This window comes from Anabrus simplex, chromosome 5 (genome assembly GCF_040414725.1).
Source record: "Anabrus simplex isolate iqAnaSimp1 chromosome 5, ASM4041472v1, whole genome shotgun sequence".
Classification (NCBI taxonomy): domain Eukaryota; kingdom Metazoa; phylum Arthropoda; class Insecta; order Orthoptera; family Tettigoniidae; genus Anabrus; species Anabrus simplex.
Genome location: NC_090269.1, coordinates 358405992 through 358421940, shown reverse-complemented (window position 1 = coordinate 358421940; position 15949 = coordinate 358405992). Strand labels below are relative to the sequence as shown.

At 37.7% G+C, this 15949-nt stretch overlaps 1 protein-coding gene across 3 annotated transcripts in view; it reads right to left on the bottom strand.

Annotated features, from left to right (window-relative positions):
• Nucleotides 1–15949, bottom strand: part of LOC136874115 (tax1-binding protein 1 homolog) — a 228603-nt gene that overhangs the window by 131352 nt on the left and 81302 nt on the right. For all 3 annotated transcript variants that reach the window (XM_068227663.1, XM_067147670.2, XM_067147671.2), the window contains exon 7: nt 10913–10973. In XM_068227663.1, the coding sequence (XP_068083764.1) occupies nt 10913–10973 (61 nt within the window). The remainder of the gene's footprint in view (nt 1–10912; nt 10974–15949) is intronic.

Genomic DNA, 15949 nt, shown 5'->3' with positions numbered 1-15949 from the left:
GACGAAATTAAATCCTACACTGTTTCCCTAAGACTTCATTCACGTCACCTTTTACTCTTCGGCCGGAGAAACAAATGCCTACAAGACCTGCCTAGCAACGACTTTACATAAGTGCATACTTGATCTGCTTATGAACTTCAAATATATTTGTTTTCGGCGCAAGATAGTGATGTTCTGTTTACTCTCTTGACTGTGATTATTGTGTTTTGAACATTAACTGAATTGCCACGATGTGATACAATGTTAATATTTTGCCTGTGTTTAATATGTTAGTTATTGTTAAGATCTTCGCTAATTGGCTGATGATGACACTCTAAATGTGTTGAAACCGGTCCCATTAAACAGGTTGTAACTACTTTTTACTATGGAGTATTGAAAGGTGGATCCTTCCCTATAATATTGTACATCTTATGAACTCTACTAGCTCGTCGGTCTTGTCTGACAGAGCTAGGATGATGACTGTCCCGATTTGGATATACTGTGATACTGGTCGCCCACTTGTCATAGCTTCCCAAGTACCTGAAGAACTGTGTGTCACCTGCAGAGGACACCCTTGCATTTTCCGAGGCTGCACCATATTTGCACTCATTTTTAGGCTGTTATTACTATGGGTTCGCCACTCCCAAGGGCATTTTCGAGCTGCTGCCAGCAGGTGATGTGGCCGCTCCTAACATGGCACACAAATGCCTTCTGCAGACCAGGCTTATGGGAAAATTACAGACTCTGCTTGATGGGTTCTAGTATCATTTATTACACTAAGAGGAGCATCACCCCTACCTAAGAGAATTCATACAGTCTATTCTATTACCATAGCGGACTGGAATGGCTAGACACCCATTACAGTAATATTATTATATTAATGACAGAATGGTGTATTAATTTCAGGGCAGAAGAGGACTTCCTCCTTGGACCACCTCATGAATTCATTACTGATGTCATAAGAATAGATTGTGACAATCTGCGGCGATCACAAGTAATATAAATTTATTAGAATATAAAACCATACATGGGGAATCGTCTTTGTATGATAAAGGCTGTTGCAACCAGGAGATATATTCTTGTCACCAAGGTAATATTAATTGTGGACAAGGGTTTGGCCTGTAATAAGACCGCGCATATATTCCTGGCTCATTCTTAAACATTGGAATTTTCCTATAAGTCCGATCTTGAGGAAACAAAGCAACAGAAAAGTTGCTTCTGGAAACTGCCGAGGTCTAGACAGACGAAAGGGAGATGGCCTTCATTGTGAAAAACAAAGACATCTGCATGAGCCTAAGACAGAGGATAGAATTTCAGGATGCCCTTAGTGAGGCTAGCAAATAATTGGAAAATTCTAAATTCCCATGTAGGGAATTAGATATTTTCACCAATAGAGCATGTCAAAAACATATCAGATGTAAAGCTTTTCAGGCGTTTGCTCTATTAACCAGCGTTTCGTCTTAGGTCTGACACTAGACTCATCAGGGTGGGATGTGTCAGACCCTTGTGGAGATTCATCTCCCGTATGCAGTTATCAGACTGTGCCTCTTATAAGGGCTTCTGATAAGTTCACCTGCATACACCCCAGCGTCAGTGGGTAGGGTCTGACACATCTCACCCTGATGAGTCTAGTGTCAGACCTAAGACAAAACGCTGGTTAATAGAACAAACGCCTGAAAGCTTTACATCTGATATGTTTTTGTAGCAAATAACTGCTGCTGATTGGTGAGGCGCAGGAGTAAAGACCATCAATTCCACTGATTTTAATTTTGCACTGCCCAATAGAAATTAGCATCAGCAGTGTATTCTGAGCCAAATGGCGAAGACCATAAAATTTTTTGCTAGGGGCTTTACGTCGCGCCGACACAGATAGGTCTTATGGCGACGATGGGATAGGAAAAGCCTAGGAGTTGGAAGGAAGCGGCCGTGGCCTTAATTAAGGTACAGCCCCAGCATTTGCCTGGTGTGAAAATGGGAAACCACGGAAAACCATTTTCAGGGCTGCCGATAGTGGGATTCGAACCTACTATCTCCCGGATGCAAGCTCACAGCCGCGCGCCTCTACGCGCACGGCCAACTCGCCCGGTGATAGACCATAAAATTAACCCCACAGCAAGCATAAGTGAGGGGAAAAGGTGAATTAATAAATACTCTGATTCGCAGTATTCCGTGTCTTTCATTGTTGATTATCTGCATGTGAATATTATTCCAGCTCATTATTCTGACATTTTGTTCAGAGTGTGAACTACATTCAGTGTCTTTATGTTGAATTTATCTTGGGAGTCTGAACTTTATTTCCACATTTATTTTTCTGAGTATGATTCTCAGTCTTATTCTGTCAAGATTTTCGTGACTAGTATTATTCTGTGATATCTCAGGACTAGTATCATTCTCATTAAGGCTGTGAAGAGTCTTTTTCTAGAGCTGTTACGGACTTGTGACCAGTCTTATTTATTATGTTTTTTTCACCAGTATAATTGATTTATCGTCAAGTTGCAAAGACATCAAGTGACTAAAATATTTTGTATCACAAAGACACAAATGTAATGTCACGGGACTTACTGAAAGTTACAGCGAAGTGACAGGTTACACTTGAGAACTTGTGAGAACATTTCAAATACCCAAATGTAAGGAACTTAACGTTAGTAAAGGAACAAATCACGAGTGTAACAATATAACCTGTGATTAATATGATAAAGATGTTGATTCCCATAGGGAACCTGAAATATTTGTTCTGAATTCATAAATTTATAATACCAATATAGTTGGTTCGTTATTGGAGATTAAAAATTTTCCAGCTAATTCATTCCTGGTTGCCAGAGTTTCGCCCCAGTGTGTTAAGTTGGGCTCATCAGTTGGTAAATAGCACACCTACCAAGACGCATGGCTAGTGCATACCGTGGAGACCACTGTATAGGCTACTTGGAGCCACCCGCAGTGCCAATGCATTATGAGAGACTTTGTCTCATTTTCAAAAATTGATGCCTGCCTGGCCATCAGATGATAAAGATGTTGATTCCCATAGGTAAGAGCCCTGCACAGATGCGGATATCTGCAAAGTCAGTGTCTTGGCAGATGCAAACAGTATGGCAGTGCGGATAAATTTGCTGATAATTTCTAAATAATGATGTTTATTTATTTTCACTCAGGTATACCCCCTTTTTTTTTTTTTGCTTGTAGTTACATGACCCTTGACATTGATGTGGAAGAATGGTGATATAAAAAAAATTAACGAGACCATAAAGCCGTAAATTGACCTAAGACTAATTGGTTCCTGCCCGCAATTAATATAAGGAAGGAAGGAAGGAAGGAAGGAAGGAAGGAAGGAACAAAGACCAATACGTCGGTAGTTGTCGCAAGACAAAAATCCCTCATAAACCTGTTACTATAGGGGTTCTGGTGTATTATGTTAAATGATCTATCCGTTTCAATACCTTGGGTATAATATACTGTAGTTAAAATATTTAAAATATCCGCGGATAATAATTCCGAGCAGGGCTCTACCCATAGGGAACGTGAAATATTTGTTCCGAATTCATAAATTTAATAAATTAATACTAATATAGTTGGTCTGTTATTGGACATTATAATGAAACATGTACTAATCTTTTAGTCAATCAACTAGACTTTATGCTGAAGTATGTTTGTAATCACATGAACTAGCTATTAAAAAACAAAAAGTTTTGGAAGGTAGAATTCTTCCTTTGACCTTAACCTTAGTTGTTTATTTCTTCTTAAATAACTGTGATATTTGTGAATTTGTACTTTGCTTGTGCCTGTATCCGCCAATTACGTGTGCGATGTGTTCACTCACGGGCTAGGATCTCACCGTGGTGCGTCAAGAGTATGAGAATGAAAATCTTCTCATCTGAATTTAAGTAAAAATAATTATTATGCGGTCGGCCATCACAGTCCTTCAGACACTTGTATAGTTTTATTTAAGTTTAATTAGTGTAATACATTTTTTTGTTTTATCTGTTTAATCTCGCTTCTTCCCTTGTAGCTGTTGTTTCAACCTGATGTAGGGTTTCCCTTATCCAAAAATATGTTTTCCGTATGAAGAAAACCCCACTAAATTTACGTTAAAGTAATTAAAGAACTGGGCACGCCTGGGTTCAGAGTCTCATCCAGAACATTTTATAATTTGACACAAATGGTAACAATACGAATGCTACAGAAGTAATGTATGAGCGTAACTTAATTATCAGGAATGCTTTAGCGTTATCGAATTCCAGCCATTAAAATTAAGACATATATATAAAAGGAACAGCATTCACTGATAAGGCCCAACTCAATTATGAATCATCTCTGATACTGTAAAAATCCTTTGTCCTTAAAGAATACCTAGCTGAAACCTGTCAAGACATGATGGTCAATGGGGAATATACTGTATTTATTTGAAGGTTTTCTTTATGTACAACATTCCTTGTACTTCAGTTTTTTACAAATTTCTTTACGTCGCACCGACACAGCTAGGTCTTATGGTGACAATGGGATAGGAAATCTCTACAAGTGGGAAGGAAGTGACTGTGGCCTTAAGCAAGGTACAGCCCCAGCATTTGCCTGATGTGAAAATGGGAAACCAATAAAAACCATCATTAGGGCTGCCGACAATGAGGTTCGAATCCACTATCTCGCAAATGCAAGCTGACAGCTACATGACACAAACCGGGCAGCCACTTGCTCCGTGCATTCCTTGTACAATTACCTTTTGACACTATTGCAACTTCACTCTCTTGACATTGCAACATTTAACTGGCAACAGCTGAAAACTGGCTGAGGTAAACAGAGACCTTCATGTACCTTGAGTTTTATTGATTATGATACAGAATGCCCAGCAAAATGGAACTTGATGCCTCTAGAAAAAAAATAGAAGTGTTTTTTTGGATGATAAGTCAACTCGAGGGATTAGAGCTGTCTGTCCAGCTCTATTTTCACTTATTATTTCCAATTCTAAACAATTTTTGTACATAGTACTCCTTACAATTAGGCCCTAATCTGGTTCCGTTTAGGAGCCATTGGGAAAGGTTCAGATTTCTAAGGAACGTAACAATGGCTCCAATTTTTAGAATAAGAATACGTGGAGGCAAATCATTAATTCCAAGGAATTCAAAAATTACATTGGAAATTGAAATACAGTCAAAACTGGTTAGGACATTTTTGTGGGCACCGAAAAATGTAACGTCCTAAAGAGGGGACGTGCTAAAAAAAGGAAAAACAATTACGCCGTTAAATTTAAGGTTAGGTATGAACATAAAAATAATTGTGATGAAAACAAAGAAACAAGTATTTACAATTATAATTAATGAAATAAATAATGAAATAATACATTTTAAGAACACCAACATAGCAAAACATCAAGGAAAAACATTTTTAGAGACGCGAGCTATACACGTAACTTACAATTATGTTCAAAGTTATCATAGGAATGTCCAATATCTGGGCTATTTGTACACGTTTCATGAGTGGATTAGCATCCGATTTCTTAATAAAATTTAAATTTTCATCATTTGTAAACTGTCAAGTATATGGCATATACTTTTTATTTGTGTCATAAAACACCTCTTCATTCATGACTGACTGTTCCTGCAGCTATAGGCCGATACGCTAGGGCCGTGAAATTAAGTTCTCTACTAAATCTTCACCCAGGCCAGTTATCGCTGGTCCATTGTGCGCGCAACGTGGCCAGGAACGCTAATTTAAATTTCTTATGGTGGGAATATTAGGAACGTACTAAAGAGAGACGTAAATATGCTATCCAGGTTTCTTTAGCGTGTTTTAGGACATAAATTAAGCACCAACACCTCAGCTGTACATGTACGTACAGCAAGCCTAATTTGCGTACGTTGTTACACAATGCACTTACGATCGTAAAATTAAGCACTAACACGTCACACGAGCTACTGTTGCGGGATCCAAACTACTGAGTACATACCCAATGACTTTAAAATTAATTAATGAATTAAATGAATTAAGATTGGCAACTTTCGAGAAAATTATCACGTCTTTTGCAGAAGTGAATGTTTTACTATAAATTTCAATCACGATATCAACATGTGCTGTTAGTTCAATAACATTTGATTTGTCACCATCTACAGAGAGGTAATCACTGTTACAGATTTCTTGCAAAAATCAGCAAATTTAATATTTGTTTTATTTTTTTGGTTTTACCAGCATTTTTTTTTTAAGCAGCATATTTTGAAGAAGGGTCAAAGAGAAGAGTATTTAATACAATTATAAATAAATAATTGTTTAGCGATAAGCATGAGGCAAAACAAGCAAAACCTTTATAAAATATCTCCCAAGTACAGTTACTTTTCCACCAGAAGGAATGGAATGTCTTCTTTACCTATGATCAGTGTAGTTTTTGTTAATTAGCGATAAAACAAAAATCAAATTTATTTATTATCTATTTATTTTATGCCTTTGTATCTGGCGAAGTTAGGGCTCACGGCCCTCTCATACACTTAACCACAACATACAGTACACAGTCACATGAATTAGAAAAATAGCATTGTTAACAGTCTCTAAAAACTATCTAAATTAATGGAGTAATATTAGCCTATAACTTATTATAATTGTTCTTTTAATAATTAATATTATCTATCTACACCACCTAGCTCTAAATCATACTTGCACTCATGCACACTAACATTCATACAAGCTGATCACGTATTTAAGAGGAATTCTCAACAAGACTGTTTAAATGAGACTATTGAAGTGCTATTACGTATTCTGACAGGGAGAGTGTTCCATAGCCTTGCCCCAGACACTTGGAAAGAGTGGCTATATACAGATGAATGATGAACCAGTATCGTAAAGGTAAAAGTCATCTGGTATTATGTCAATGGATAGATGAGAGGATTTTAAAATGTGAGGATAGGTATTCAGGTGTAGATTCATTCAGAAGTCTAAAAACTAGTGTTGCAGTATGTAGATTTCTTAGTTGATCAATTTTCAGCCAGGATAGCTTCTCATAATATGGGGAAATACGTGTTATAAAGTTCAAAGAAAATATAAATTGTATGCAAGAGTTCATTGCCCTTTGAAGTTTCATAGTTTGTTCTGAAGTTGCATCGGTTAATATGACATCACAGTAATAATTTATTGAAAAAATGAGAGTTTGAATTAGTTTTGAATGGATTGTTTCACTTTTACGGGATGGAGAGATGCATATACCTTTCTGCAGACACTTGTTATATGGTCATTCAAGTTTAATGTGTCATTCATGACAACACCTAGGATTTTTATAGACTTCTGAAAAGGTATAGGTTCACCGCAGAGCATGAGAGTAGGCTGTTGTGTGATGTTCAGCGTATTTAAAAGCCTAGATGGTCCTATTATGACAGCTTACATTTTCTTCGGGTTAATTAATAGGCAGTTCTCTTTTGCATATGAGGTAATTAAATTTAGAGCGAGTTCATTTGGTGGATTACTTTGGATTTAGAGGTTAGAACGGTTTTATTTTCACATATTTACATATTTCATGTTGTCCAGGAGTGAATTCAAATCATGAAATAACACTAATTTTGTGAATAACACCCCAAACACAACCATCTGCAAAATAAAAACATTTTTCTAAACTTTTCCCCTCACACTCCAAACATTCTTGTCAACAAGCCAATATTCAAATCTGTTTGGTGTAAATTTGAGAATGATCGATTGTATTGTTTCACGAGGAGCGAGCAACACTGTGATATGTTGCTGATAGTCTTATTACACAGCGACTGGAGTATTGGAATTGGTCTTGGATACTTGCAGTGTGGCTGGTGGTGAACAGCTGTTATCTCGTGGCATGAATCGTTTGACCGACTACCTCTAAAAAGTTACGGGATTGTTGTGCAAACTGGGAACTACATTGGTAGCGAGTGTGATTCGTGGTAGAGAATTCTACATAATTTAATAAAAATTGCGCAAACTGTGCGTTATAGGTGAATTTGCGTAATCAGTTGGCGGCCACGTATTCATCGTGGTAGTTCCAAACTTAGCAGTAAGGAGAGATAAGACATGACATAATTTAATTATTAAGAAAGGAATTCAGAAATACATTTTGCATGTGATTACGACTTTACAAACTAGTGAACTGTGCCTACAATCAACCGTGTGATAATGGTGTTTGTTACTGGGCATGGGATTTTAAAATGCCGAAGGTAGTAGTTTCTGCCACGGACAAACTTAAAGAATATAAGAATGAAGCATTTATAATTCCCTGTAGCATTCTTATGTGCAAATATAGTGAATGTCAGATTATTGCATGAAAGATGCTTTAGACGAACAATGTAAAGCATTTAAAACGCTGAGAAACTTCGTGTCTTGAAGTTGGTATTCCTAGAGTGGCCACATTGAAAGATACATTATCAAATGCTAGTTGAGTGAGGGATTCAAAAGAAGTTTATTTTAGACACAACTACTTCGTTCCTTATAGCTAACATACCAGTAGAGAAACTAGACAATCCTGCTACCGTATCTGTACTTGGCTTAATATGTTCGCGGAAGTAGAGATTTACCATCAGCAAACCACATCCATCAGAAATACATCCCCACGATCGGTGAAAGAAGGAAGGGAAAAAAGAGCTAAAAAAGCAAAGACATGTTTCTGCTTTGTGACAAAATAATTTCGTCCATTTGTAACATCAGCTGAAATGAGCACCCGTGTGGCTGCCTCTGTTGTTCTAGATTCTGCCAATAGCACAAAACTCTGCCAATGCTATTTAGAAACACTGAATTCCCACGAAATTGAATGGGAGTATGTAGTGGCAGTAGTTATGGATATGCACACTACATGACAAAATGTGTAACTACTCTTCAAGGACTAACTGAAGAAGTAGGTCATGTCCAATCCTGGGCTCATAAAGTCAACCTTGTCGGCTGCATATCTGAAAACGAGCTGACCGAATTGAACATGTATAGTAAGGACAAATAATACTTCTTTTAAAACGCGAAAAAGCAACTACACTGCATTTCCAAGAGAGAAACATGAGGATGAAATTCTCTCTTTCCCAATACCTGTGTGTACAAGACGGAATTCCTGCTTTAATGCTGCAATGTATGTAGCCACACATGTGGAAGATCCGGTAGCATTATTCAGAACGCTGAAAGATTCAAATTCTGGGGTCACATTTTTCTAACAAGCATCGACTTCAACAATGAAAATTAAAAAAATTACAAGCAGTGTATGCTTCCCTTGTTGGTGCCTCTCTTATGGACTTACTTAATTTCTTGGAGGGAACTGTGTACCCAGTAATTCATGTACTGGCTGGGAAGATAGATGACCGTGAGGTAAAGCTCAAGCTATTAGGTAATGGTGCAGTATTCAACCAGACGATCCTCCAGAACTTGAAACAGATTTAATGGTTCAGTCCAAGCTCAGTATGTTGCCCAGTTAACACCAGTAAAACTCAGGGCATTAAGGGTCACGGATCCCGTCAGGAAGGCTGTAGAAGCCATCGGGCCATTGTTCGATCCTCGGCATGCACCTAAGAACATATCTCCTACAGAACTGCTCCAATTTAAGAAGAATGCCCCATTTTTTAAGAGGAGCAAGTCTCAAACAGTTTCTAGAGGCTCACAGCATTTACCTGACTGCCACCAAGAACCAGCAGCGCCAAGAAGATTAACTGAGAAAGGTAACTTGTTTTTCATTTAAAATATGTTTCAAAATGCTACATGGGAGTGAATGTAAAATTAAAATGTGCCTCCCTTATAAGTGTTTTCTAATTCTTCCATAGCCACATTTAATGGTTCACCTGCTATCTTGTTTTTTACTTTATATTTAATAATTTTATACATTTTAAAATGCACTTATTGTACAAACCTGGTCACTTCCCAAATTTTAACATTTTTTTTTTTTCTGAGAAAATAATAAAAACACGAAACATCACATTTTGATTTTTAAATCAACAAATCTCAGAAAGAAAAAGAACCACCTCTACCTGTGATGTATTTTTGAAGAGGATTCACACACATTAATGAGTGACATTTTGCCATTGGGGCTTTATCCCATATTGAGCCATGCTAATCTACTATAGACAGCTGCTTTGGAATTTTATTTTAATCCAGACACCAAACTCTCACTTAAATTTAGAGGAATTTTGAATGTAATAAGCACTGTTCAACTGCTAGGCAGCAAAACAGTGGCTATTCCTGCCCAAGTTACTGATATAATATGAAGCCCTAAATTGAAGTACTTTCTTACTTTATATCGTAAATGATTTTTTTTTAGTGCTCCCGAGGCCATTGATGAAAAATGTATTCATGCATTTGTGTTGTTTTGTTGGAACACGATGATTTCACTAATAAATGAAAGTTGTTCCTGGTTTGTTACGAGTACCATGTCGGACAAATCAAAATTGAAAATTAGCACATTAGTACAACACAGAGAATCGATTCACTTAGCTAACTACTGGAATGGAATAAGTTAACAGCCTCAGTATTAAAAATACAACATGAAGAAAAAAATTTCTCCAAAATCACTCAAGCTAACAAATATAGTGAAAGATGACATGGAAAAGGAAATGTTTAAATTTATCAAAATCACTTCAAGCACGCTAGCAAATATAAAGAGAACTATAGAAGAGACAATAAAATTGTGCTGAATACCTTCTACTCAGCCAAGCGACTCGCTACAACACAGGCTGAAGAAGCCAAAGTACAGTTAACCAAGAAGATTTCTGACTGTGCATGCGAACAGTTCAGGCAGCCTTGAAGTACTGGTGAGCACTCTGGCCAATCAGAATGCTACATTCTTCTTTAATAATTTAAAAATATATGGCAAGAAACTTTTGTTTTTAACGGCATTGCAAATCTACAAGCAAAGAGCTTTTGTCAGAATGCTTTAAGATATCAATTGATTCAGCTGTTCTCTCAAACTCACGGTCCCAAAAATCAGCCTAGCATTTTAAATATATAGATATGCTATTCATGCTCTTCTTACCAGCAATTTGCTTCTGAAGCCCTTCAATCTGATTTTTGGCTTGGTCCAAATCTTGGCGCAACTGCAACAGATGAATAAAATAAGGTAAAGATGAATTTTATCTCATGAATACAAACAATTTTCTAATATAAATTACAGTATTAATATTCTTCTACCACTCTTCCTACACCCTGTTGATGTCATGAGTGTAAACTGTCTCTCGCATGTAGAACTGGCCATATTTTACGGCATATGCCCTTCTTTTTGCTACCTGTGTGAGGAGCTACATTTCAAAATAAACAATAATTGAACATTTTAGCGATATTTTGAGGCTAGATAACTTCGGGACTTTCTGGGTTAAATGAATAATTATTCTCTTTGTATCTAAAACTATAATTATCTGTCTCAGCAATGATTTCATTTGGTTCTGTTATTTTAAATACTGAAATATGAATGGGGTCAATATATTAATCATTCTTAAGCTTTTCACTTTTTCCCTCCATTTATTTCAAATTATGTATATGAATTGTTACTTTTTCCATATTCACGCGTAAAATTGTTACATTAGTATGAATATGCTGAAAAGAAAAAGAAAAAAAAAACTGGTGAAAGTTTTCTTTTCTACAGTCCCAATAAAAAGAAAAATCTGACTTCGTTTGATAAATAAAGTTTGAAACAGAAAGGCATATGGCAGCTTTCAAAATACCAATGTGTCCCTTTCCTCAATTTGTTTTCCACTCTATTTTAATTAATTTGCTGAGCAGACTCTGCCCATTCTCATAGGCCTTCCCTTATATTCTGTATACCAGAGTTTCTATTGCACTTCTGCTCACAGAATCAAGGCACCGTGATGCCACTGTATGAATGAATGGGAAAACCCAGCATGCGGAACACACGCTCGCTACTCTTCAAAATAAGAGTTCCTATTCTATTTGGTTACGGTCAAAGGTCCCATCTAGCAGCAACATAAGGAACTGTAAAGCTGTCGTTAATGTTTACCAGACAAGACATGGATGTATTTCTAGCATGTGATGATTTATTAGTTGAGAAATATAAGTCCAAACACTGCTAGAGCATCGTATATGGCAGTAAATAATTTCCATTTTAAAAAATTCCTTGTTTCTATCATTGTTGCCACTCCATTTTGAAGTCAGGAACAATGTAGTCAACAGATCTGAGTGTTATTAAGACTTATTGTGGTGAACCTAGGCTAGCCATAAATAGTCATAAACTTTTGATTGCCGGGCTGAGTGGCTCGGACGGTTGAGGCGCTGGCCTTCTGACCCCAACTTGGCAGTTTCAATCCTGGCTCAGTCCGGTGGTATTTGGAGGTGCTCAAATACGTCAGCCCCGTGTCGGTAGATTTACTGGCACGTAAAAAGAACTTCTGCGGGACAAAATACCGGCACATCGGCGTCTCCGAAAACCGAAAAAGTAGTTAGTGGGACGTAAAACCAATAACATTATTATTATTAAACTTTTGATTATGACTGATAACCACTAATTGAAGTAATAATGCTTGCTGTTTAGTGTTGAAGCTAAACTCTGACCATTGTGTGTCCAGCTATGAAAGAAAAAGTGTACACCATCCTGGTACATAGCAAAATGTGGAGTGAAAATGTAAACAAAGTAGGCCTATAACCTCTTTAAGTTTGATAAGTCAGTTACTGACAGTTTTCACACCCTAAAAACCCTGAAGATCAGATAAAGATTTCTGTTCTGGAGAGTTTGTTGACCTGATACAGCATGGACAGTGATGGCTTGTATCTGCCAAAATCATAACTGGAAGCAGTCAATAACGGCAGGGGAGTTAATTCACCATGACTGACCTCCCTAGTAGCAGGTGGGCAAAATAAAACTGGCTCAGAAAATATGTATAAGAGTGATGCGAAATTGACCCTTGCAAATGAACAGGAGAACTGCCCATTATGTCATTATGTGTGAGTGAGAGGAGCAGACATGTTCAGTGACCAGTTGATTGCAATAAAAATAGAGCTAACGATAAAATAGTATGTCGAGTGTTACGATAAGCATGATTCGTGGAAAAACCTGTGCAGAACTGTTTGCGCAAGAGGTTTCGTTTCCTAGTTGCTTGACGTCGCACCGACACAGATAGGTCTTATGGTGACGGTGGGATAGGAAAGGGCTAGGAGTGGGAAGTGGGTGTGGCCTTAATTAAGGTACAGCCCCAGCATTTGCCTGGTGTGAAAATGGGAAACCACAGAAAACCATCCTCAGGGCTGCCAACAGTGGGGTTCGAACCCACTATCTCCCAGATACAAGCTCACAGCTGCACGCCCCTAACCGCACGGCCAACTCGCCAGGTACGCAAGAGTTTAAGACTGGAGGTGTTTTGGCAAATCCTCCAGCAAAGTTTGCAATGCAAAACTCAGTGGCAAAATGGTGCAAAAATGGGCTCAGTAGCAAATAAAAACCGTGACTATCCGAAAAGAGTTTGAACACCTGAAAACAATGCTTGAGTGAAGGAAAGCCTGGAAAGAAGTCTGACAAAATCTCAACACTGTTTATCTCTTCAAGTGGAAATTAACAGATCGTCATGCTGAAACATTATCAAAAAGGACCTGCATCTGTACCCTTACAAATTTACTCTTGTGCATGCGTTAAGGCATCCAGGTGAACCTTTGCGCGTTGAGTTCTGTCAGTGGTTTCTGAGTGAAGTGGAGTCAGAACTTTTGGATTCTCAGTTCTTCATTTCTTCAAATGAGGTCATTTCCAGCATCTTCTGTGATGATCATTAACAAGGGTCAATCCTGCATCAGTTTATTGTAAATATTTTCCGGGCCAGTTTTATTTTGCCCACCCTGTACTTTCTGATAATATTGGACTTCACTCTAAGGGAAAAGAACACCACCTTCTGCCATAACAATGCAAAACTAGAGAGAGCATGTTTCCTAACAACAACACAGTGGACTGATGATAAGTATCAGTTTTCAAAAGAATCTGTGAAAACACTACTGAAAGTTCAGTGTAATTTGGAAGAATACAAGTGTAAACATAAATGGCACAAGAAATACCTTATCTTTTTTCTCATGCTCCAAAAAACTCAATGTTTGATCCCTTATTAAGACAGCAATCATAATCATTAATTTTTTTTTTTTAATGTTCCACTTTTTCTACTTTAAATTAGTACATCTAAGAGTTGTGGTTGTCCGGCCCCGCGGTGTAGGGGGAAATGTGTCCGCCTGTCACCCGGCGGCCCCAGGTTCGATTCCCGGCCAGGTCAGGGTTTTTTAATTTCAATGATTAATATCCCTAGTCTGGGAACTGGGCGTTTGTAACGTCCTTTCCTCACACACAACATTCCACACTACCACCATTCCAATTACATGCAGGTTTATATAATATGGTGCCAGTAGGTGCAAAAGATCCATATGGGTCGATGCCCCGAACAAATAGAATTTTTTATTTTTAAAAAATCTAAGTTTGTCATATAAATAATAGGAAGATAATTTTCAAATGAATGTAACTCCAAAACATGTTATAAAGTAGAATCACATTCATATTTTATGCTCTCAGTTTTAGTGCTCTTGACAATTTCATATTTCAATTACAACATAAAATGAAAAACCGTCAATACGGAATGAAATTTATACAGTGCAAATTTCATATTTGTTATAAATATTTTGTTGTAATTGCCAGAAATGCAGGATGGTGAGCAAGACTTGCAGGATGGCTGGTTGAATGTTATTGGGCACACCAATTTAGGTAAAGTCGGCATTAACATCTTCTTCTTCTTCTACATATCCTTCTTCTCCAATAAAATCAATTGTTCTTTTACCTTTTCCATTCGTGTTTTTAATCACTCTTTTAATACATAACCCTGTGTTCATTATACTTTGTCCTTGTGGTAGCCTCCTTACGGAAGAAGTTATTATAAAACAGGTGTGTGTCTCTCTCTCTCCAGTTGTTCCACTCACGACCGAGTATCGTGACCCAAGGACTCTGTTGTTTCTTTTATACGCTGATACCATTCTGTACGTACTTGCGTTTTCCGGACAGTAACTCTCCATGGTAAGTCCATGATCTCTCTTACTTCTTACTTGATCAACCCATCTTTTTGCGATCCGTCCTCATGTCCTTGTGCCAGAAACTTTTCTTTGGACAATTAATTTTTCCAGGTTGCCATCCTCTCTTCTCATGATGTGACCAAATAATTGCAGGATTCTCTGGTACACAACTTGGCATAAACTTTCTTGTATTCCAATTTCCCGGATGACAGAATCATTTGTTCACCTGGCTGTCCTTCTCCAACACCACATTTCAAAGGCGTTGATTCGGTTCGTGTCTTTAGCTTTTATAGTCCAAGTTTCGCATCCATACAGGAAGATCGACAACACAAGCGAATGGACTAATCTTTTCTTTGTATTCATAGATATTGCTCGATCTTTCCAGGTCATCTTTAATTTTGCCATAGCTGTACGTCCTACAATAATGCGACGTTTGATTGCTTTTTCGCAGCTACTTTTATCCTTGATTATTGAACCAAGATAAGGAAACTGACAGACTCTTTGGAGATTGTTGAGGTACTGTGGCAGCTGAATCTCTGCACCTTTGTTGATAATCATTAGTTTTGTCTTGCTCCAATTAATTTCCATGCCAAGTTTGTGACTTTCCTGTTGTACATGATCCATTATCTCGACAAGCTCCTGTACACTGCTGGCTACAAGTGTGGCACGTCTGCAAAACAGAGGTTATTAATTCTTTTCCCACCAATCGAAAATCCTCCTTCCCAACTGTTGAGGGCATGCCTCATGACATATTCACCATAGATGTTAAACAACTGAGGTGATAGGATGCATCCTTGTCTCACACCTTTGGAGACTTTGAAACTTGATGATATATCACCATCAACTCTGACTTTGGCCAAGTTGTTATCGTATAAGCCTTTTATAAGTGAAATGAGATGAGATGGAATTCCCATTTCCTCTAGAACACTTCGGCCACAAAACACAATCAAAGGCCTTTTGGTAGTCAATGAGGCACAGAAACAAAGGAATGTTGAATTCATGTGCCTTTTCAACCAACTGACGTATATTT